General features: G+C 42.6%; 1 protein-coding gene and 4 non-coding genes across 5 annotated transcripts; all 5 read right to left on the bottom strand.

Moving 5' to 3' along the window:
• Positions 1-1,030: 1,030 nt before the first annotated feature.
• On the bottom strand, positions 1,031-1,103 carry trnak-uuu (transfer RNA lysine (anticodon UUU)). The gene has a single exon. It is a non-coding gene; the product is annotated as a tRNA-Lys (tRNA).
• Positions 1,104-2,063: 960 nt separating this feature from the next.
• trnai-uau (transfer RNA isoleucine (anticodon UAU)) lies at positions 2,064-2,137 on the bottom strand. Its single transcript has one exon. It is a non-coding gene; the product is annotated as a tRNA-Ile (tRNA).
• Positions 2,138-2,590: 453 nt separating this feature from the next.
• trnak-uuu (transfer RNA lysine (anticodon UUU)) lies at positions 2,591-2,663 on the bottom strand. Its single transcript has one exon. It is a non-coding gene; the product is annotated as a tRNA-Lys (tRNA).
• A 959-nt stretch (positions 2,664-3,622) lies between these two features.
• On the bottom strand, positions 3,623-3,696 carry trnat-ugu (transfer RNA threonine (anticodon UGU)). The gene has a single exon. It is a non-coding gene; the product is annotated as a tRNA-Thr (tRNA).
• An 8,852-nt stretch (positions 3,697-12,548) lies between these two features.
• Positions 12,549-13,599, bottom strand: LOC140411346 (probable G-protein coupled receptor 139; the record flags this gene model as incomplete). The annotated part of the gene is made up of 1 exon (XM_072500467.1): positions 12,549-13,599. A coding segment is annotated over one exon (1,008 nt), but the record flags the coding sequence as incomplete, so codon positions are not given.
• Positions 13,600-22,116: the final 8,517 nt, after the last annotated feature.

Raw genomic sequence — 22,116 nt, 5'->3', positions numbered from 1 at the left:
GTGGGTCTGGCAGCATCTGTGAAGAGAGAACCGAGCTAACGTTTCGAAGTTGGGTCACTCTTCATCAGAGTAAATCATTTAATCATTCAATCTTTGCTCACAGACATCGCTGACAAACATTCAAAATGTTCCTACTGGATTTCCTGCGGTCAATCCTGTCTTGCATTCAAAGGAAAATACTGCACATATTGTGAATCTGCATGAGAAACTAAAAATGCTTGGGTGAAAGCTCATAAAATTTGAGGATGTCTGTGGAGCCAAACACAAAGTTAATGTTTCAAATCCGTGTGATCCTTATTCAGAGCTGAAGCGAGGTTACATGCAATGGAGTAGATGAGGAAAATGGAAGTTGCGTGAAAAATGGGAGATATGGAAGTTTGACATAAAACAGGGGAAAGCAATCTTGAAGGTCAGTACCACAGAAATGTTGTCAACATTTTCTGTGTTTACCATTGAATGAGGAGGATTCTTCACAGGCTACATGCTTTGACCTGAATGTATAAAGGTACTGCTGAGATTTGAATTCAGGATCATCTGTTCACAAGACAGGCACTTTAACCATCTAAGCCACAGCACCAATCTGCAAGACAGGCTTGCAAGTGTGGAACAGATTTCAATTGCTTCGATTAAACATCAGTATTGTTGATTTCTCCTGCTGACTTTGAGAGTGCAAATTAAAATATTCATCGGCACTGGGCTTTTGAAACTGTAAAAATTGCAGTTATTCTGAAAGTTATTAATTTAAAAGCAGTTCTGCAAGAAAGAAGTATACAAACAGGAAATATTTTGCGAATTGGTAAGTGATTAAACATGGCCAGAAAACTATAGTGATATCATGCAGGACAAGTCCAGGAGAGAGTTTAAACATCAACTGAAAATCTAGCAAAAATTCTTGAAAATTCTGGACGGCTGTTGCAATTTGGCAAACACGACGTTGTCACGGTTCTTCCACTTTCCATAAAGCATCCTGCATTTTTTATTTTTATTTCCGACCGTTCATTGGGAAGCAAAGGCCTTGAGCCAAAATCAAAACCCTGACAGGGACTTGAACCCTGGACCCTCAGATTAAAAGTCTGATGCTCTACCGACTGAGCTACCAAGGCACATTTCAAAAATGCTCTCACAGCTCACTTCAAAGTCTCATATTGTATCTTTTGAATTTCCTTCACTGGTAATTCAGCCTCTCCAGCTCATTTCCCTCGCAAGCAGACCGGCAGCCTCCCTTCGCCTTTCTTTCTCAAATTCTTCAACTTGGACTCGCATTTTACCAATGACCTGTGATGTGACAACTGTTGTTACCCAGGGACATGCACTGGGACTTCAAGACATTGAAGATTACGTTTAGTTCGCTGAGATATCAGTGGGTAGCTGCAGAGATACAGATTGTATTTTGAGAGAGGGAATAAAGCGTGTCATCTGTTGTTTGTTGTGGCAGAGAGTGAACGCAAGTAAGCTCATCGAGTAAAGTAGCAAATTATGCAAATCGCAAAGTTTCAGGGTGTAAATAGATCTGTGAACGCCACATCTTCATGGAAAACGCCCCATCCTTTATCCTGCCCAAATCGTTCTTGCTGACATGCAGCAACATATATCGTCCAATAAAAAGGCAAATTACTGCGGATGTGAAATCTGAAAAAAAACAGGAAATGATGGAAAATCTCAGTGGGTCTGGAAGCATCTGTGAAGAGAGAACCGAGCTAACGTTTCAAGGCTGGGTCACTCTTCATCAGAGTAAATCTGTGAATCTGCATGAGAAACTAAAAATGATTGGATTAAAGCTCATCAAATTTGAGGACGTCTGTGGAACCAGACACAAAGTTAAAGTTTCAAATTCGTGTGATCCTTATTCAGAGCTGAATCGAAGTTACATGCAATGGAGTAGATGAGGAAAATGGAAGTTGCGTGAAAAATTGGAGATATGGAAGTTTGAATCAAGTTTGACATAAAACAAGCGAAAACAATTTTGAAGGTCAGTACCACAGATATGACGTCAACATTTTCTGTGTTCACCATTAAATGAGAAGCATTCTTCACAGGCTACATGCTTTGACCTGAATGTATAAAGGCACTGCTGAGATTTGAACTCAGGATCTCTTGCTTATAAGACAGGTGCTTTAACCATCTAAGCCACAGCACCAATCTGCAAAGAAAATTTGCAAGTGTAGAACAGATTTCAATTGTTTTGATTAAACATCAGTATTGTTGATTTCTCCTGCTGACTTTGAGAGTGCAAACTAAAATATTCATCGGCACTGGGCTTTTGAACTGTAAAAATTGCAGTTATTACTGAAAGTTATTAAGTTAAAAGCAGTTCTGCAGGAAAGAAGTATACAAACAGGAAATATTTTGCGAATTGGGAAGTGATTAAACATGGCCAGAAAACTACAGTGGTATAATGCTGGATAAGACCAGGAGAGAGTTTTTACATTCACTGAAAATCTAGCAAAAATTCTTGAAAATTCTGGACGGCTGTTGCAATTTGGCAAAAACGACGTTGTCGCGGTTCTTTCACTTTCCTTGAAGCATCCTGCATTCTTTATTTTTATTTCCGACCGTTCATTGGGAAGCAAACGCCTTGAGCCAAAATCAAAACCCTGACAGGGACTTGAACCCTGGACCCTCAGATTAAAAGTCTGATGCTCTACCGACTGAGCTACCAGGGCCCATTACAAAAATGTTCTCATAGTTCAGTTCAAAGTCTCATATTGTATCTTTTGAATTTGCTTCACTGGTCATTCAGCCTCTCCAGCTCATTTCCCTCGCAAGCAGACCGGCAGCCTCCCTTCGGCTTTCTTTCTCAAATTCTTCAACTTGGACTCGCATTTTACCAATGACCTGTGATGTGACAACTGTTGTTACCCAGGGACATGCACTGGGACTTGAAGACATTGAAGATTACACTAGTTCGCTGAGATATCAGTGGGAAGCTGCAGAGATACAGATTGTATTTTGAGAGAGGGAATAAAGCATGTCATCTGTTGTTTGTTGTGGCAGAGTGTGAACGCAAGTAAGCTCATCTAGTAAAGTAACAAATTATGCAAATCGCAAAGTTTCAGGGTGTAAATAGATCTGTCAACGCCACATCTTCATAGAAAACGCCCCATCCTTTATCCCGCCCAAATCGTTCTTGCTGACATGCAGCAACATATATCGTCCAATAAAAAGACAAATTCTTGCAGATGTGAAATCTGAAAAAAAACAGGAAATGATGGAAAATCTCAGTGGGTCTGGCAGCATCTGTGAAGAGAGAACCGAGCTAACGTTTCGAGGCTGGGTCACTCTTCATCAGAGTAAATCTGTGAATCTGCATGAGAAACTAAAAATGATTGGATTAAAGCTCATCAAATTTGAGGACGTCTGTGGAACCAGACACAAAGTTAATGTTTCAAATCCGTGTGATCCTTATTCAGAGCTGAAGCGAGGTTACATGCAATGGAGTAGATGAGGAAAATGGAAGTTGCGTGAAAAATGGGAGATATGGAAGTTTGAATCAAGCTTGACATAAAACAAGGGAAAGCAATCTTGAAGGTCAGTACCACAGAAATGTTGTCAACATTTTCTGTGTTTACCATTGAATGAGGAGGATTCTTCACAGGCTACATGCTTTGACCTGAATGTATAAAGATACTGCTGAGATTTGAATTCAGGATCTCCTGTTTACAAGACAGGCACTTTAACCATCTAAGCCACAGCACCAATCTGCAAGACAGGCTTGCAAGTGTGGAACAGATTTCAATTGCTTCAATTAAACATCAGTATTGTTGATTTCTCCTGCTGACTTTGAGAGTGCAAATTAAAATATTCATCGGCACTGGGCTTTTGAAACTGTAAAAATTGCAGTTATTCTGAATGTCATTAATTTAAAAGCAGCTCTTGAACCCTGGACCCTCAGATTAAAAGTCTGATGCTTTACCGACTGAGCTATCAGGGCCCATTATAAAAATGCTCTCATAGCTCACTTCAAAGTCTCATATTGTATCTTTTGAATTTCCTTCACTGGTAATTCAGCCTCTCCAGCTCATTTCCCTCGCAAGCAGACCGGCAGCCTCCCTTTCGTTTCCTTTCTCAAATACTTCAACTTGGACTCGCATTTTACCCGACCAGTGGAAACAACCTGCCCGCATCTATCCTTTCTATTCCCTTCATAATTTTATATGTCTCAATAAGATCCCCCCCCGCATCCTTCTAAACTACAATGAGTACAGTCCCAGTCTACTCAACCTCTCATCATAATCCAATCCCCTCAACTCTGGGATCAACCTAGTGAATCTCCTCTGCACTCCCTCCAGTGCCAATATGTCCTTTCTCAGGTAAGGAGCACAAAACTGAACACAATACTCCAGATGCGGCCTCACCAGCACCCTATACAATTGCAGCATAACCTCACTAGTCTTGAACTCCATCCCTCTAGCAATGAAAGACAAAACTCGATTAGCCTTCTTAATCACCTGTTGCACCTGCACACCAACTTTTTGCGACTCGTGCACCAGCACACCCAGGTCCCTCTGCACAGCAGCATGTTTTAACACCTTACCGTTTAAATAATAATCCATTCTGCTGTTATTCCTCCCAAAATGGATTGCCTCACACTTGGCAACATTGAATTCCATCTGCCAGACCTAGCCCATTCACCTAACCTATCCAAATCCTTCTGCAGACTTCCGGTATCCTCTGCCCTTTTTGCTTTACCACTCATCTTAGTGTCTGCAAACTTTGACACATTGCACTTGGTCCCCAACTTTAAATTGTCTATGTAAATTGTGAACAACTGCGGGCCCAACACTGATCCTTGAGGGAACCCACTAGTTACAGGTTGCCAACCAGAGAAACACCAATTTATCCCCACTCTCTGCTTTCTGTTAGTTAACCAATCCTCTACCCATGCTACCACTTTACCCTCAATGCCATGCATCTCTAGTTTATGCAGCAACCTTTTGTGTGGCACCTTGTCAAAAGCTTTCTGGAAATCCAGATACACCACATCCATTGGCTCCCCGTTATCTACTGCATTGGTAACGTCCTCAAAAAATTCTACCAAATTAGTCAGACACGACCTACCCTTTGTGAACCCATGCTGCGTCTGCCCAATGGGACAATTTCCCTCCAGGTGCGCCGCTATTTCCTCCTTAATGATAGATTCCAGCATTTTCCCTGCAACCGAAGTTTAGCTTACCGGCCTATAATTACCCACTTTCTGCCGACCTCCTTTTTTAAACAGTGGTGTCACGTTTGCTACTTTCCTATCCTCTGGGACCACCCCAGAGTCTAGTGAATTTTGATAAATTATCACTAGTGCGTTTACGATTTCCCTAGCCATCTCTTTTAACACTCTGGGATGCATCCCATCAGGGCCAGGAGACTTGTCTACCTTTAGCCCCATTAGCTTGCCCAATACTGCCTCCTTAGTGATTACAATCCTCTCAAGGTCCTCACCTATCATATCCTTATTTCCATCAGTCACTGGCATGTTATTTGTGTCCTCCACTGTGAAGACTGACCCAAAAAACCTGTTCAGCTCCTCAGCCATTTCCCCGTCTCCTATTATTAAATCTCCCTTCTCATCTTCCAAAGGACCAATATTTACCTTAGCGACTCTTTTTTGTTTTAGATATTTGTAGAAGCTTTTACTATCTGCTTTTATGTTCTGAGCCAGTTTACTTTCACAGTCTACCTTACTCTTCTTTATGGCTTTTTTATAGCTTTCTGTTGTCCCCTAAAGACTACCCAGTCCTCTAGTCTCCCACTAAAATTTGCCACTTTGTATGTTTTTTCCTTCAATTTGATACTCTCCCTCACCTCCTTAGATATCCATGGTCGATTTTTCCCCTTTCTACCGTCTTTCTTTCTTGTTGCTATGAACCTTTTCTGAACACTGTGAAAGATTGCACGGAAGGTTCTCCACTGTTCCTCAACTGCTTCACCATGAAGTCTTTGCTCCCAGTCTACCTTAGCTAGTTCTTCTCTCATCCCATTGTAATCGCCTTTGTTTAAGCACAAAACACTAGTGTTTGATTTTACCTTGTCATCCTCCAACTGTATTTTAAATTCCACCATATTGTGGTCGCTCCTTCCAAGAGGATCCCGAACTATGAGATCATTAATCAATCCTGCCTCATTACACAGGACCAGATCTAGGACCGCTTGTTCCCTTGTAGGTTCCATTACATACTGTTCCAGGAAATTATCCCGGGCACATTCTATAAACTCCTCCTCAAGGCTGCCTTTACCAACCTGGTTAAACCAATCGATATGCAGATTAAAATCTCCGATGATAACCACTGTACCATTTCTACATGCATCCGTTATTTCTTTGCTTATTGCCTGCCCTACCATTCTGTTACTATTTGGTGGCCTATAGACTACTCCTATCAGTGACCTTTTCGCCTTACTATTCCTGATTTCCACCCAAATTGATTCAACCTTGTCCTCCATAGCACCAATATCATCCCTTACTATTGCCCGGATGCCATCCTTAAGCAACAAAGCTACACCACCGCCCTTACCGTCCATTCTATCCTTTCGTATAGTCTGATACCCTTGGATATTTAACTCCCAGTCGTGACCATCTTTTAACCATGGTTCAGTAATGGCCACTAAATCATAGTCATTCACGATGATTTGTGCCATCAACTCATTTACCTTATTTCGTATACTACGAGCATTCAGATAAAGTACACTTATGCTGTTTTTTATGTTTTTGTTATGAATCCTAACACCTTGCTCAGCAACTTTTCGCAATTTATTTTTCCTCTTACCCTTTCTCCTAATTTTCCTTGTCTTTGAACCCATATCTCTACAAAATAACCTGTCACGTAACCTGCTGCCTTGATCTCCATTAACCATTATACTGTCCATAGCTTTACACTTCCCTTCCCCCCAACTTGCTAGTTTAAAGTCCTTGTGACCAACCTATTTATCCTATTCGCTAGAACACTGGTCCCAGAATGGTTCAGGTGAAGACCGTCCCAACGGTACAGGTCCCTCCTGCCCCAGTACTGATTCCAATGCCCCATGAAATGGAATCCCTCTTTCCCGCACCACTCCTTTAGCCACTTGTTAACTTCTCTAATTTTCTCAACCCTCTGCCAATTGGCACGTGGCTCGGGTAGTAATCCAGAGATTATAACCCTGGAGGACCTGCTCTTTAATTTAGTCCCTAGTGTTTGATAATCCCCAAACAGGTCCTCTTTCCTAGTCTTACCTATATTGTTAGTCCCAATGTGGACCACAGCAACTGGATCCTCCCCCTCCCTCTCCAAAATCCTTTCAAGCCGATCAGAGATGTCCCTCACCCTGGCACCGGGCAGGCAACATACCATGCGGGACTCTCGATCTGGCTTACAAAGGATGCCATCAATCTCCCTAATTATAGAATCCCCTACAACTACCACTTGTCTTTTTGCTCCCCCCTCTTGAATGGCTTCCTGTACCAAAGTGCAGTGGTCAGTCAACGCATCCTCCCTACAGCCCTCTTCCTCATCCACACAGGGAGCAAGTACCTTATACCTGTTGGACAAAGTCAAGGGATGAGGCTCCTCAACTCCTAAACTCAGGATGCCCCTACCTGCCTCCCTTGCAGTCATACCACTCTGTCCCTGACCACAGTCCGAATTAACAGAACTTATTCTACCGGGTGTGACTGCCTCCTGAAACAAAGCGTCCAGGTAATGTTCCCCCTCCCTGATGTGCCGCAGTGTGTGCAGCTCGGTCTCCAGCTCATCAATTCTGAGTCGTAATTCCTCGAGCAGCCAACACTGCAGATGTGGTCACTGACGGTCTCAATGGGATCCACCAGTTCCATCATCATACAGCAACAGCACATCACCTGTCCAGCCATATTCAACTAGTTAATTAATTTAAATATTTAAAAAAAAAAACAATTTTTTGTCGAACCTCAAGGATAAACCCGAACACCAACAAAAACATAGCCCTCTCTGGCCACTCACCCGAACTCAGTCACTCACCTAAACTCAGATGCACTCTGTTCCAATCAGCACTCCGTGACTAAAGGCACTCCTGCCACACCTTTTGTGCACTCACCTCTCCCAGCACTGTCCCGGCTCTCTCCTCCAGCGCTTTTTAAATCTCCCGGCTCTCTCCTCCCGTGCTTTTTAAATCTCCCGGCTCTCTCCTCCCGCCCTTTTTAAATCTCCCGGCTCTCTCCTCCGGCGCTGTTTTCGCTGTCCCGGCTCTCTCTGCTCCCGCGCTGTTTTCGCTATCCCGGCTCTCTCTGCTCCCGCGCTGTTTTCGCTGTCCCGGCTCTCTCCTCCCGCCCTTTTTAAATCTCCCGGCTCTCTCCTCCGGCGCTATTTTCGCTGTCCCGGCTCTCTCTGCTCCCGCGCTGTTTTCGCTGTGCAGCGGGACCTGGGTGTCCTTGTGCACCAGTCGCTGAAGGTAAGCATGCAGGTGCAGCAGGTGGTAAAGTGGTATGTTGGCCTTCATTGCGAGGTGTTTCGAGTATAGAAGGAGGGATGTGTTGCTGCAATTATAAAGGGCCATGGTGAGGCCACACCTGGAGTATTGCGTGCAGTTTTGGTCTCCTCCTCTGTGGAAGGATGTTCTTGCTCTCGAGGGAGAGCAGCGAAGGTTTACCAGACTGATTCCAGGGATGGCTGGACTATCATATGAGGAGAGATTGATTAGGTTAGGATTATTCTCGCTGGAGTTCAGAAGAATGAGGGGGGGATCTCATAGAGACTTATAAAATTCTGACAGGACTAGACAGGGTAGATGCGGGGAAGATGTTACCAATGTGGGTGTGTCCAGAGCCAGGGGTCACAGTCTGAGGATTCAGGGTAAACCATTTTGGACAGAGATGAGGAGATATTTTTTCACCCAAAGAGTGGTGAGCCTGTGGAATTCATTACCACAGGAAGTAGTTGATGCTAAAACATGGAATATATTCAAGAGGCGGCTAGATATAGCACTTGGGGTGAATGGGATCAAAGGCTATGGGGAGACAGCAGGATTAGGCTTTTGAGGTGGATGATCAGCCATGATCGCGATGAATGGCGGAGCAGGCTCGAAGGGCCGAAAGACTTCCTCCTGCTCCTATGTTCCACAAAAGGCCACCAGTGAGTCTGCACCGGCCCTTGGAAAGAGCACCCTACTTAAGCCCCACGCATCCACCCTATCCCCTTTATCCCCGTAACCCAGTATCCCCACCGAAACGTTTTGGACACTGAGGGCAATTTAGGGTGTCCAATCCACCTAACCTCCACATCTGCAGTGTTGGACTGTGGGAAGAAGCCGGAGCACCCGGAGAAAACCCCCACACACACAGAGAACGTGCAGACTCCGCACAGACAGTGACCCAAACCAGAAATCGAACCTGGAACGCTGGAGCTGTGAAGTAACTGTGCTAAGCACTGCGCTAACGTGCTGCCTGAAGGCCATTGTCTGCAGGGGGTAAAAGTCAGACATGTTAGCATGGTGCGTACTCGCATGCCCAGCCAGGTCCAACAGGCTGTACTGCAGACCGTGCCCCCACTTGTCCTGCTCCCTCCCCCCCGGCCACTCCTCCAGCACTCTGCCCTCCACAACCCTGGCTCCATCGGTGCCCTGTGCCTTGGGGACCTATGGCCCTGGTGCCCATCACAATGCAGCATGAAGTAGACCGCTTGGACGCTCTCAAACAGCTCCCCATGAACTAAAAATGTCCAGATATCTGGGGGCCATTTTAGCTGCCCTCCTATTTTCTAAAAGAACAAAAATGGCTTCACATCATTCTCTTCAAATTTGGAAAGGAATCTCACAAACTTGATGGTCTCAGAAAGTAGTCCCACGTGAGAGGGATGGTGAGGGGGATGGGGTGGGTATTTCCTCATCGAGAGAGATATTATCTTGCAGCGACGCCGTCTATACTCTCCTTACCTTTGAGTTGCCAGCTCCATTTCCAATATTCGGAAAAAGCAAATTCTCTTTCCTTTTCTTGATCCCTCCCTCTCCCTTCCTTCTCTTTCTCACTTTCCCTCTCTTTAACATTCCCCACGCTCTCTTTCCCTCTCATGAGCTTCTTCCTCTCTCTCCACCTCCTCGTAATTGTAGCTGCAATTAAATTGACGAGGCCATAGATTTGGAGTCACCATTGAGCTATTGATCCGAGTGCTCAACGGGAGACGCGAGATCCAGATGTTCCACTGACGACTGGATCAGCCCATTTTGTTTGATTTTACTGGAAAATGTTCACTGCTGGGAGCTGGGACCCCAACCAGAGGCGGTAAACGGGTGAGGGTGTCGGCGGACATCTTTCCCCAGCAAACATTTTCAACTGATCCGTTTTAAGGACGCCAAGGTTTCCCCATTTAAATTCTTTCGCTGAAAAAATATTTGGCCATTTTCTTTGCGTTACAATGAGGAATTCGCTGTGCAAATGTGTTTGCTTTCAAATTGGTTCCATTTGAACATACAAAGCTGGAGCAGAAGAAGGTGACTGGGCCTCTCAAGACAGCACCAACATTCAATAAGATTATGGATGTTTGGATTGTGTTTCGATTTTTAAATTCCCAACGACTCTCAAAAACTTTTGCTGCCCAACAAGAGCAATTTATCTCTGATTTAACAATATTCAGTGACCCCGCTTCCATTGCTTTCTGAGGTAAAGCCTCAAAGTTGGACAACCCATGGACAGAGAAAAATCAATCTTCTCTATCCCATAAGGGTGCCTGGATGTTAAAAACAGCGCCCCCTAGATCTCAGCTCAAAAGAGGAAACATCTTTCCACACAGACCTTGTCGATACCATTCAGGCTTTTATATACTTCAAAATTATGCCAAACTAAATTTATATGAGAGAGCTGAATTGCTGACAAAGGCACCATGCCACCTGGATTATACACCCAGGTAGGGCAAGATTTATGATGATCAGTCTTTCAGATCTCAATTTAGCATCTTTGCTCCACCTGCGGGAGTCTGCAGGCAGATTCGGTTTATCACTATGCCTGGTGGCATCGAGCTGCCTGCTCCTGTGCTTACACTGCACCCTTACATGGTGCCACCTTCTTCAACATCTGTTGCCAGTTGCATAGGGGAAGAGGAAGAGGGAGCAAGCTTTCCATCTCCAAATGGTTCAGCGACCAGAGGTTGGCTCCAGGCAATGGAGTATTTGAAAATGAAGAGGAAAGCTCTTTCCATCATTTTACAGGGGACAGGGGTGGCAATTTGTGTCGTAGGCGATGTTGCTATGAGGGGTACTCACTTAGAAAGAATGGACATAAAGTCCTTGCTCTCTGTCTCGGTCTGAAGCCTGAATAAGCAAAACTACACGAAACCCAGGGCAATATGAAGCTACAATTTGAGAAAGGAATCCAGTCCCTCCTACTTTTTGATCAATGATCTTTGTTGCATCACAACATCATCTATCATTGTTCCATTGTCCTGTCAGTTAGAATGATCTACCTGCAGGAGTTGCTGCTTCAGACACTGACCATCCCGACTGACATGGCCAAGGATCTCTGCTCCCCCTCCCCAAGACCTCCCCACCCCGTCCTCCCACAGCCACCCCACAAGGAAAATGGGTCCTGGTGGTGACGACCAACCTCCACACCGCTCTGCCAGAGTCTAGGCTTGACCACCCCCCACCTTTCACATCCAGCAAATTCACCATCCCCATCTTCCCCACCCCCCACCTTCTGTGTATTCCACATTCCTCATTCCCAACATTCCCCATCCCTGATGTACCACATTCCATACCTTCTCCTGGCGCCACCTTCCCAATCATGAATGTTCCACAAAGGACACCTTTGCCATCCCAACCACCCCATCCCCTAACTTTCCCACCCTCACCTTGCCAATACCCCACTCCACCCCCATGACACCAATTTCGCACCCACCTGCCCCAACAAAACATTCCCAACCCCACCCCCTTCCTCGTCACCCAACTTTCCCATTGCCCATTTTTCCATCCCCCAACTTAGCCATTCCTCAACTTGCCCCAACCCACATTTTCAATCCTCCACAATCCGCATCCACTACATTTTCCATCCTCCACATTCTCCACCCTCGCACCTTCCCATTTCCCACAAATTCCAGTCCCACCTGCTCCATCCCGCATGTTCATTAAGCCCATCTTCCACATCACCTAGTCAACCTTCCCACTCCACACACCACCTTTCCCAAACCCGCTCTTCCCCATTACCCACCTTCCACAAACTCCCATGTGCCACATTCCCCATCTTCCCATTCCCCACCTTCCCAATTACCCAGCCAGGCGTTAAGAAAGCTCGGGACTCAGATTTAATAAAGTGTTTATTGATGAAATGAATATATTGATAAATAAATAAGAATAATGCATTGTCACAGTAATATTTCTAATATGCGAACAATTTTGTTTTTCTGTGAACTCGCTAAGTTTTACTTTTGGGAAAATGCAAGGAAATGGGAAATCAAGCAGAGGAGGTAAAGGAACGATGGTGTTTGCTGATTTATTTCCAGCACACCAGGAAATCATCTGACTCCTCTCCTGAAACATTCATATTCACCCTTGCCCATCCCTAACAGTTATTTTGTTTCCCCCACTCCTCCTGGCCTTTCCTTTCCGACCTACCTGCTTTACCCTCTTGCATTTCAGCACTGCCTCACCATCTGATTGGTCTCAGATGTGTTGTTTATTAATTAATTTAATAATTGATATAACTGGGTATTTCAGCATGCTCTTCAATTGCTCTCTGAAGTTAGACTGAGTCAGGACATAAATCAGGGTGTTTGTGCAGCAACTTAAGTTCCGCAACATATAGGCAACATTTTCAAAGATGTAAAATGAATCTGCATCTAAGAGGTCATTTACATCAAAGAAATACAAAACATAAACAAACCACAGGAGGATGAAGCTGCCGGATATGGAGAAGAGTAAAATCATCGACTTCCTTCTGCTCTCCATCTCCGGGTCACTGTGATTATCCCCCACGCTCTGACCTCTCAGTTGCTCACGGACCCGGCTGGTCACCAAAATGTGTCTGACTGTCAGTACGTTCAGCAGCAAAATTAAAGCGAATGGTATCAGTGGCGTTAGAACTTTTTCAAATTTTCTGAATCCAATCCAAACAGGGTCAGTAAAATAGCTCCGCTTATTTAAACACATCCATGGTACATTGTCGATAATCCTTCTAGGTTTAAATCGAAAGTAGATGGGGATGTTTTTCACAGTGAACAGAATGTCGATAATTGCTAGGACCACAGCTGCAGTTCTCTTGGTGCAATATTTAGATTTCAGCTTCTGACAACAAATGGCGACAAATCGATCAAAAGTGAAAGCGACAGTGAACCAGACAGAACAGTCTGTGGCTATACGGAGCAGGACGTAGCGAACACTACACACAGGGGTGATTCTTAGGAAATTCAATGGGAAATAATAATTATTGATTCGGTTTAGTATGACCTCAGTGATAATGACCAGAAGATCCGCTGTTGCCATAGCCACCAAGTAGCGTGTGGTGCAGGTGGAGAGGCTGCACTTTCCACGGGAAAGAATCAAAATTGACACCAAATTCACTGTAACACATAAAAAGGAAAAGAGAGTGGAATTACAGAAAATATTGCCTATTCCTGAGACCAGGCAGGAAGCATTAGCCAGATAATATGTGTGGCTTACAATTGGGTCATAGCTCAATAAACCCAACCATGACTCTTGCACTGTTTTTCAAGCGGACATGAGAATAATCTTCAGACACTCAGCTTCTAATTATGTGCCACTGTGGGCACGCTCTGAAATGCAAAGAGCTGATATCTTCAAGCGCCCAGTTGATCCTTCTCCTTTCTTCCAGATGTCAAGATCCTGGTCCAGAACACAAAATTGCATTGGTACGGGATGAGAATTGCAAATTTAAACAAAGAAGTGACCGCATTAACATCAAGGAAAATAACAGCAATTATCGGGTAAACAGTGTTTGAACACAAGGAAAAACTTCAACTCATGCCTCACACCTTCCCGATTTCTCTATTCCAACAAAGCAACACAATAAAGTTAAAATTCTACTGATAAATAAAGTTAGCAGAACATGATTACTTGCTTATTTGTGCAGACCTTTGGAGAGAGATTGCCTTTCAGGAACAAACTGAAAATTCTTCTGTCTTGTCAGAATTCTCCTCCCAAGCTGACCACATTTGGCAAAAGCGCTGTTCAACTTAAAATTTCTAGCAGACAGCAAAACTGCAGATATACCTAGCCTGCATTCATTATATCCTTGTATCCCACTAAGTTCCATGGCCTGCTTAGCTTGGATTTAGCACCACTCTCCCATAAATTACCGACACTCCGGGGAATCTCCAGCAATCGGATCACAAGTTAATAGCCCATTTATCTGTAAAAAGAAGTGAATGGTCGGGATCAAGCATTTCCCCACCATTTGCCACTCTTAATTACAGCTTTAACAGACATACAGTCTGGATACCACAATATAGATTCTGTAATAATATTACTGCAACAAATATATACCTCATCCAGGCTATTAAAACATTACTGCCACAAATATAATGATTATATGTAATATATAACAATTTCTACATACATCAGACCTTCCCCCTAACTAGCAATATGAAGAGATTGTTTATTTTTTAAAGCCAAACTTGCAACTGCCAGTATAAGAAATAATCCTAGCCTATGTTGAAATCATTGCATTCAACTGATCAACAGGACTCTATGCGAATGAATATGCCGCTTCCCAACAATTTCACGCAAATGCTGCGTTTGGCCAAAAAAACACCTTTTATCAGCAGATTTCTGAACTTTCAGTCAGCTCTTACAAAATGTTGTTTAAAACTAATACTATTGGGGAAACGGACAGGCCCCAAATTTTCTTTGAATACCAGACGGGAACCCAGAGCTCTTTTTCTATTTGTAAAACTTTAAGGAAGGGTACTTCACCCCAGGAATGATAACTCTGACCAATAAGTATAGTCTATGTCAAAACACATGTTAATTTAAACACAGAATTAACAAGATTAGCATCAAATAAATAACTTTGTTAACAGGTCTTAAATAAAATTTTAAAACGTGTACTTACTGTCTGCACCTCACTCACTCATTCCAATTAAACAACCCAATACAGTTCAAATATCATTTCTACGTAAAGTTGACAAAATAGGTTACTTGCTTATCTCGGTGTAGACCTTTTGGAGAAAGAGAGACTTTTTTAACAGCAGATCCAATACACTGCGTCTTAATAGGCCCTGGCAGAATTTTCATAACTGCTGTTCAATATAAAAGCTGATTACACACTGCAAAACTACAGCAATACAAGGCTCGTCCCATTAATTTCATCATTGTATCCCACTATAATGTCCCGTCACTTAATCAGCTAGCACAAAATACAATCTCTCATAAATGATCTATTACCCAGGGGATTTCCAGAAACAATAACAATGTTTCATTAGCTTTCTGTATGAAAAGACATAAATAGATAGAAACAGTGTTTACCTAATGTTTTACTCATCTTAAAATAAGTTTCAACAGAAACACAGTCTGGATATCATAATCAAGGTTCTTTAATAATATGACTGCAACAGATATTACCTTAACCAGGCTTTGAAGAGCATTCCTGCAACAGATATGAAATGCAATGGAAATATACCAATTCGGTACATTCCTCACACTTAACCCCTTAACAGAATGAACTAGCAATATGAAAATATGGCTTCATTTTGCATAACATTTTCAACTTTAAACACTACTCATTACTATACACTCACATTGCTCTATATGATACATATCCCCTCATATTTATGCATGAACATTTAAACAGCAGTATAGTACATTTAAGTCTGTCTTTCCCAATTTTGACGTTCCATTCTTCTTTCATCTCAAATTATGATAAAATATCGGCATTCACATTCTCACTTCCTGCCACATGTATAACTTTCAAGTTAAATTGTTGTAGCAATAAATTCCATCTAATAAGTATTTTGTTTCAATCTTTAAACTTCACCAAATACTTCAATGGATTATGGTTTGTGTAAACAATTATCGCTGATGAATTTGTAGCAACATCAATGCCAAAAGGTTGCAAAGCCAATGCCAAACCCAACGCCTCCTTCTCAATGGTCGAATACATCCTTTGACGAGTATTTGGCTTTTGGGGGGTGGGGGAGCAAACAAGTCTTTCCATAGCTTCTTCATTTTCTTGTAACATAACAGCACCAAGGCCCACATCACTGGCATCAATGGCCACCTGAAATTGCTTGTGGTAATTCGGTGTGATTCAAACTGATGCGACAGCTAGCATAGTTTTCAGTTTGTCAGTACCTCCAAACGGTCAGCCATCCAAAGGAATTTCTAGTTCTTTCTTCCAAGGTCAGTCAGTTGTAAGGTGCCTTTTGTGGTGATTCCTTTATTTCCCATTCCTTTTACTTGGTGGTTATCATTTTGATCATGGATATTTTCTGAACATATACCTTTAAGGCGAAAGAGCAAGCAAGGAACTCAAACGTTGTAAAATAATGAACTGTGGAGTTTTTGAACAGCAGAACTCAGACTTTGTGGCACCCGAGAGATCGGAGGTAGGCGGTTCAATTGGTTGGCTGGTAGCCAATGAATTGGCAAAGGGCCATATTCTGCCCGGTGACAGGCAATGATGGGTCCTACCTGAGTGGAATTGTTTTCAGATCACCATAGAAAGGACATTCGGAGCCTGGACGCTGAGTTGAGCAGCTCTGAATGTGTATCTTTCTCTTTCACATTCTCTCTCTCGCTCTCTCTTCCTCCATTAATGCTGCCTAATGAGGATGTCTGTACCTGCGGAGAGCTTCTTTAGACTTGGATGAATCTGTATTGAAAACCATTATGGACTGAAAACAAAAACCTCGAACTGAAGGGCTAGACTGTAGAAAGGAGTACGAGAAGGCTAACGTATGAAAAAGCTGAACTATAATACAACCATTTGAAACAAAGACCCTTATCCTTTTACTTCCATCATTGTATTTACACCTTTTTCCCCTCTGTGTTTGTTTGTCAGTCTTGCGTTTGTGTGTACAGAGAGTGGGGGTGAGTAAAAGAGGTGGATTAGTAATTAGATAATAGTTAACCACGTTCATCTACTGCATAGTTAATTATAGTTACTGTTATTAATTTTTCAAAATGTGTTTGCATTTACATACCTGATGACTGTCGTCTTTTGTCAGCGACAGTCCAGAGCCCGCGGATATTTTCGAAGAATTAATTGTCAATTTAAATTGTGCTGCGACTCAGGGTAAAGTGAGGCTGGAATTGACCGCGCACTAGCCCAGGGTGGCGGAACACAGTGGAACAACCATCATGGTGAAATGTGGCGTGGGGTTTCTGCCAAAAGGGACACAATATCAGAAATCTCAAAACTTCTCTTCTCGTCGATGGCATTGTGAAGTGCCCAATCACTTTAAGTTTCTCATTCCATGCGTTAATCTGACCATGACCAACAATGTGGCTTCATAATGTGATTTAGCTTTGGTAAACAGACGTTGAGTCAGGTTTACCACCAAATCATCCCCACTGTGGACAATCGAGCAAATCCTTCAGATGTTCCAAAAGCTCCTTTCGCAGTGACCTGAACACCACCAAACCTGCAGTGTACACTGCACAATTGTGTAGTCCAGTTAGTCTTCGCAATGTTGCTCACGCATTATTCATTCCAAATGGCACCACTTTAAACTGATGCATGCCATTTGGGGCAGCACGCTAGCCTTGTGGATAGCACAATTGCTTTACAGCTCCAGGGTCCCAGGTTCGATTCCGGCTTGGGTTACTGTCTGTGTGGAGTCTGCACGTCCTCCCCGTGTGTGCGTGGGTTTCCTCCGGGTGCTCCGGTTTCCTTCCACAGTCCAAAGATGTGCAGGTTAGGTGGACTGGCCATGACAAATTGCCCTTATTGTCCAAAATTGCCCTTAGTGTTGGGTGGGGTTACTGGGTTATGGGGATAGGATGGCGGTGTTGACCTTGGGTAGGGTGCTCTTTCCAAGAGTCGGTGCAGACTCGATGGGCCGAATGGCCTCCTTCTGCACTGTAAATTCTATGATAATATGGATGTTGTCTTTAAAGTCTGATTCCACTTATCAAATGCCACCTTTCTAAAGCTCCTTCTGATGCTGGATGATGCACTTTATTCCTCAGCTATTAATAACTTCCCTGAATAACGTTGCGATAAAATTGGATCCCTGATCCGACTAGATATCTTTTGTTAGCCCGTATGTGGCTAAAACAAAGTTAATTCCACTACAACCTTCTTTGCTGCAATATTTTGCAACAGAATTGCTTCCGGAAATCTAGCAACCACACCCATTATTGTCAACAAACATTGATTACTTTTTATCATCTTAACAATTGAGGCCTCAACAAATTTTCCTCAAATGCAAGAATGGGTATTAAGGTAGCTGGCTTGCTTGTTGTTTAAGATTTTCCAATACCAATCAAGTATGACATGTATGGCAAAGTTCAACTACATCCCGCTGCAGGACAGGCCAATGAAAATGTTTTTGTATATTTACTGGAGTTGTCCTTACTCCTAAATGACCCCCGACAGGAATCTCATGTGCTACCCACAGAACTTCATTTCTATAACGCACTGTTAATACCATGTGATCAAGTGCTGACCTTCTATCATCAACCTGAACATTTAAAGGGCTTCACTTCCTTATTAATATATTATTTATTGTGTAATAACACTCCTGGCTACTCAGATTCTATCTCTGTGTATGCTTTCTGATCAACTTTATCTCTGAATTCCTCTGTTGTAATTCTCCTAATTTTCTGGAACTAAAGATATGCGGAATTTTCCGGTCCACCAGTCCTGCACGTCGCACCCCCGTCGGCAGCAGGATTCCCCATTCCCGTAGCTGGCCAATGGAGTACCCGATTGTGGGCCGACCCTCGCCGTCAGCAAACGTGGTGTGGGTGTGCTACCGGCGGGCCGGAGGATCCGCTGACAGAGAATTCCACAGCTGACCTCCACCCTCCACTTGCTCTTGTTCTTTATCAGTCATCTGGTTAAAGGCTGGACCTGATAAATGAACCTCAATCTCGCTATCCGTACTCCTTGTTTTCTCCGCCTCATGTCTCAACCTGTGACTTTGTGATTTTATTCCCACACAATCTAGTAACACCACTCGGATATGATTCTTGAAACACCTCAGTCGCTTCACTTTCCACTGCCTTTCAACCACAGTAGGCATCACTCGCTATATAATTACCCACAAAGGACTGGACCTGCCTGTAAAAGATAATTACCCTGCAGCCACTTCACCAGTTTTACATAATGGAATACGACACACTTCATTGTGATCCCACATTTTACCACTTTATCGGGCAATTTTAATCTGAACTACATACCTCTGTCTCTCACCCATTAAAAATTGACTTCCTCCTGTATGCCTGAAGGTCTTAATCTCTTTACATACCCACCTTGTAGACATGTGTAAACCCTACCCCACATCTAAAATATTTAAACAAACCAGACACCTTCCTAACATGCACCCTCTGAGTCAGTGTGCAGTATTGTGCACCTCTTGAGAGGTAACCACATTTTTTTCCCATTTTAATAAACCCTGTTAGTTTATCCTGTTTGTCTTCCTAGTTTTTATCTTAAGACATCAACACCGTGATTTTGTGGATCCAAACTTATTACAATGAAAACATTGAACGTTTCTTCAATCTCTTCCACACCCAGACGATTCCTTTCTGACCTGAGCTGAAAAGTCATCAATATCTCCGAGACTTGCTTTGCCTTCACTACCTGCAGTCTTCTCATTTCCCCAGCTCATATCCTTCACAGTTTAAAATTGATGTTGAACTACAAACCTTGATTTATGAACTAATTGACAGTGCTCTGCTGCCAGTCGAGTAATTTTAACCCTTTGCTCTTTCACAGCAGTTCTCACTACTATAGGAAGTGAATCTTCACATTGGTCAACAAATAACTATGTCCCCATGGGTTTCATGCGTTCGGTCAATTTTTAATTCTCTTAACCACATATCAAAATTATTTTGTTTAATTCTTTCAAATTCCATATACATCTGACGTGATTCCTTCCATAGATTTCGAAACTTTCATCCATAGGAATCTGGCACTAGTCCATATGCATTTTAAGTGGCTTTTATCACCTCATCATAATCCCGAGATAACTCCTCTGCTAACAATGCAAACACTTCACTCGCTCCATCTAACAATTTTGTTTGAACCAACAATACCCACATGGCATTTGGCTAATTTCACAACGAGACAAAAGACGTTTTTCGACATCTTTGTCGTCAACCGTAGGAAGTTCATGAATATATGCAAACATTTTCACTTGAGGCTTTTGACAAAGAGGGGTCCTGCCTTCCTCTGAACTTGCCTCTGTAGTGATCTCTGTATATGTATATACATAAAGGGTTAATGGTTAGTCAGTACAGTCAAATGATCACTAGAGGGCAACACTAATAGGGGGTATAAATACAGGCTCAATCTGTTTCCCCGTTCTCTTTGGGTGTGTTGTGACTAGAGAACAGAAGCGTAGAGGTAGCTCAGAGAACAAGTATAATATTCATAGTTAATCCAATCCTATCTTGTTTAATTTAACTGCTAGTAAAAGTATTGATAAACGTATTGAAGAATCAAACTCACAAGTTAATTGATTAGTTACTCAATAAATTATTCGCTATCACGAGATGACTTTGAGTATTCATCATCATCAAAGTTAAGAACTTCTCGGCATAAACAAATGTGTAACACACATTACTTCAAGTAATATAACATGCTACCAGGAGAAGTAATATAATACAACAGCCTCAATGTCCGCATTTAACTGCAAACTTTTCAGTTTGTAATCTATTTGCAGATTCATTATCCGAAGTTCAAAATCTCTCTGCTTGTCTTTTCCCTCTACCGTTGCTGCTCTTTCCTTTACCTTTTCTTCTTCGTTTGCCTCTTTCCTTTTCATCCCTTGCTCATCTTTCCATTTCCACAATAAGTTTCCTCATTTCAATTTTCTTTTGAGGAGCTCAAGCTTTTCCTCCATTTCAAAATGATTCACTCGTAAATAAATTTTAGCTAGTTCTAGTGATTCCGAATGATGCCTTTGGTGAATTTAAATGCTGAGCTATCGCTTTAATTATCTCCAACGTCTGCACCCCTTCAGGTAAAGTCAATTGCAGTTTGACCGCCAAAGCCAAAAGTTTTGTTTTAACCACTCTTTGCAAAACAACTAGAGTAACCTCTTCCACACCCAGGAAACTCGTCCTCACTGAAAGAGTAATCTTACCAGTAAATTCCCACTTAAACTGAGTGATCACTCTGATTAATAAGTATCCTTTATTTCAAACGAACTTTAATTTAAGAATAGAATTACCCCCATTTAGAGCAAAGAAGCTAGTTTTACAATTATCAGTTAAAGAGCTCTTAAACATAAGGGAAATTTCAAACTGATGCCTTACACCATCGCCATATATATTCCAACTAAGCAACCCAAGATGGTTCAAATGCCACTTAGAAGTAAAGTTAACACAACGCTTTCCCTGCTTATTTGTGCAGACCATTGGAGAGAGTTCCCTTTCAGGAAGTCTGAAAATCCTTCTGTCTTATCAGACTCTTGTGCCCAGCCAGACTGCATTTGGCAAGCCTGCTATTCAACTCAAACCTTCTGACAGACTGAAAAACTGCACACAGATCTGGCTTCTCCCATTGATTATATAATCTGTAGCCCACTAGGTTCCATGACCTGTTTAGCTAGGACTGACCACCACTCCTTGTAAAATTATCTGTACTCCAGTGAATCTCCAGCAATCAAAACACATTTCCATTGGTTGCTTGAATTTTAAATAATCAAGTGGTTGTCATCAATAATGGCCACGCCTTTTACAACACAGAAGCTCAGCTTTAGCTGATATAGAGACTGGACACCTTAACATAGATTAGTTAGTCACATTACTGCCACGAACATAAAATCTATTATGTAAAAATTTCTGCATTCAGCACGCAGACCAAAACCAAAAAACAGCTTTTAAGCCGTTTTCCAGGCACTTTTTAAAATGCTGTGATTTCCAGGAACAGCAACAACCAGTGTCCTTGAATTAAACAATAATGTTCTTAATCCTTCGTGATGAAAGATTTTCTGTGACTAAAGCAGCCATGAGAAGGTGAATTCCGGAAACCAGCGCATGTGCATAATTTCAGAACTT

This window comes from Scyliorhinus torazame, chromosome 4, assembly GCF_047496885.1.
Source record: "Scyliorhinus torazame isolate Kashiwa2021f chromosome 4, sScyTor2.1, whole genome shotgun sequence".
In the NCBI taxonomy this organism is placed as follows: Eukaryota; Metazoa; Chordata; class Chondrichthyes; order Carcharhiniformes; family Scyliorhinidae; genus Scyliorhinus; species Scyliorhinus torazame.
The sequence above is the reverse complement of the archived record's forward strand: the minus strand, read 5'-3'. Positions and strand labels throughout refer to the sequence as shown.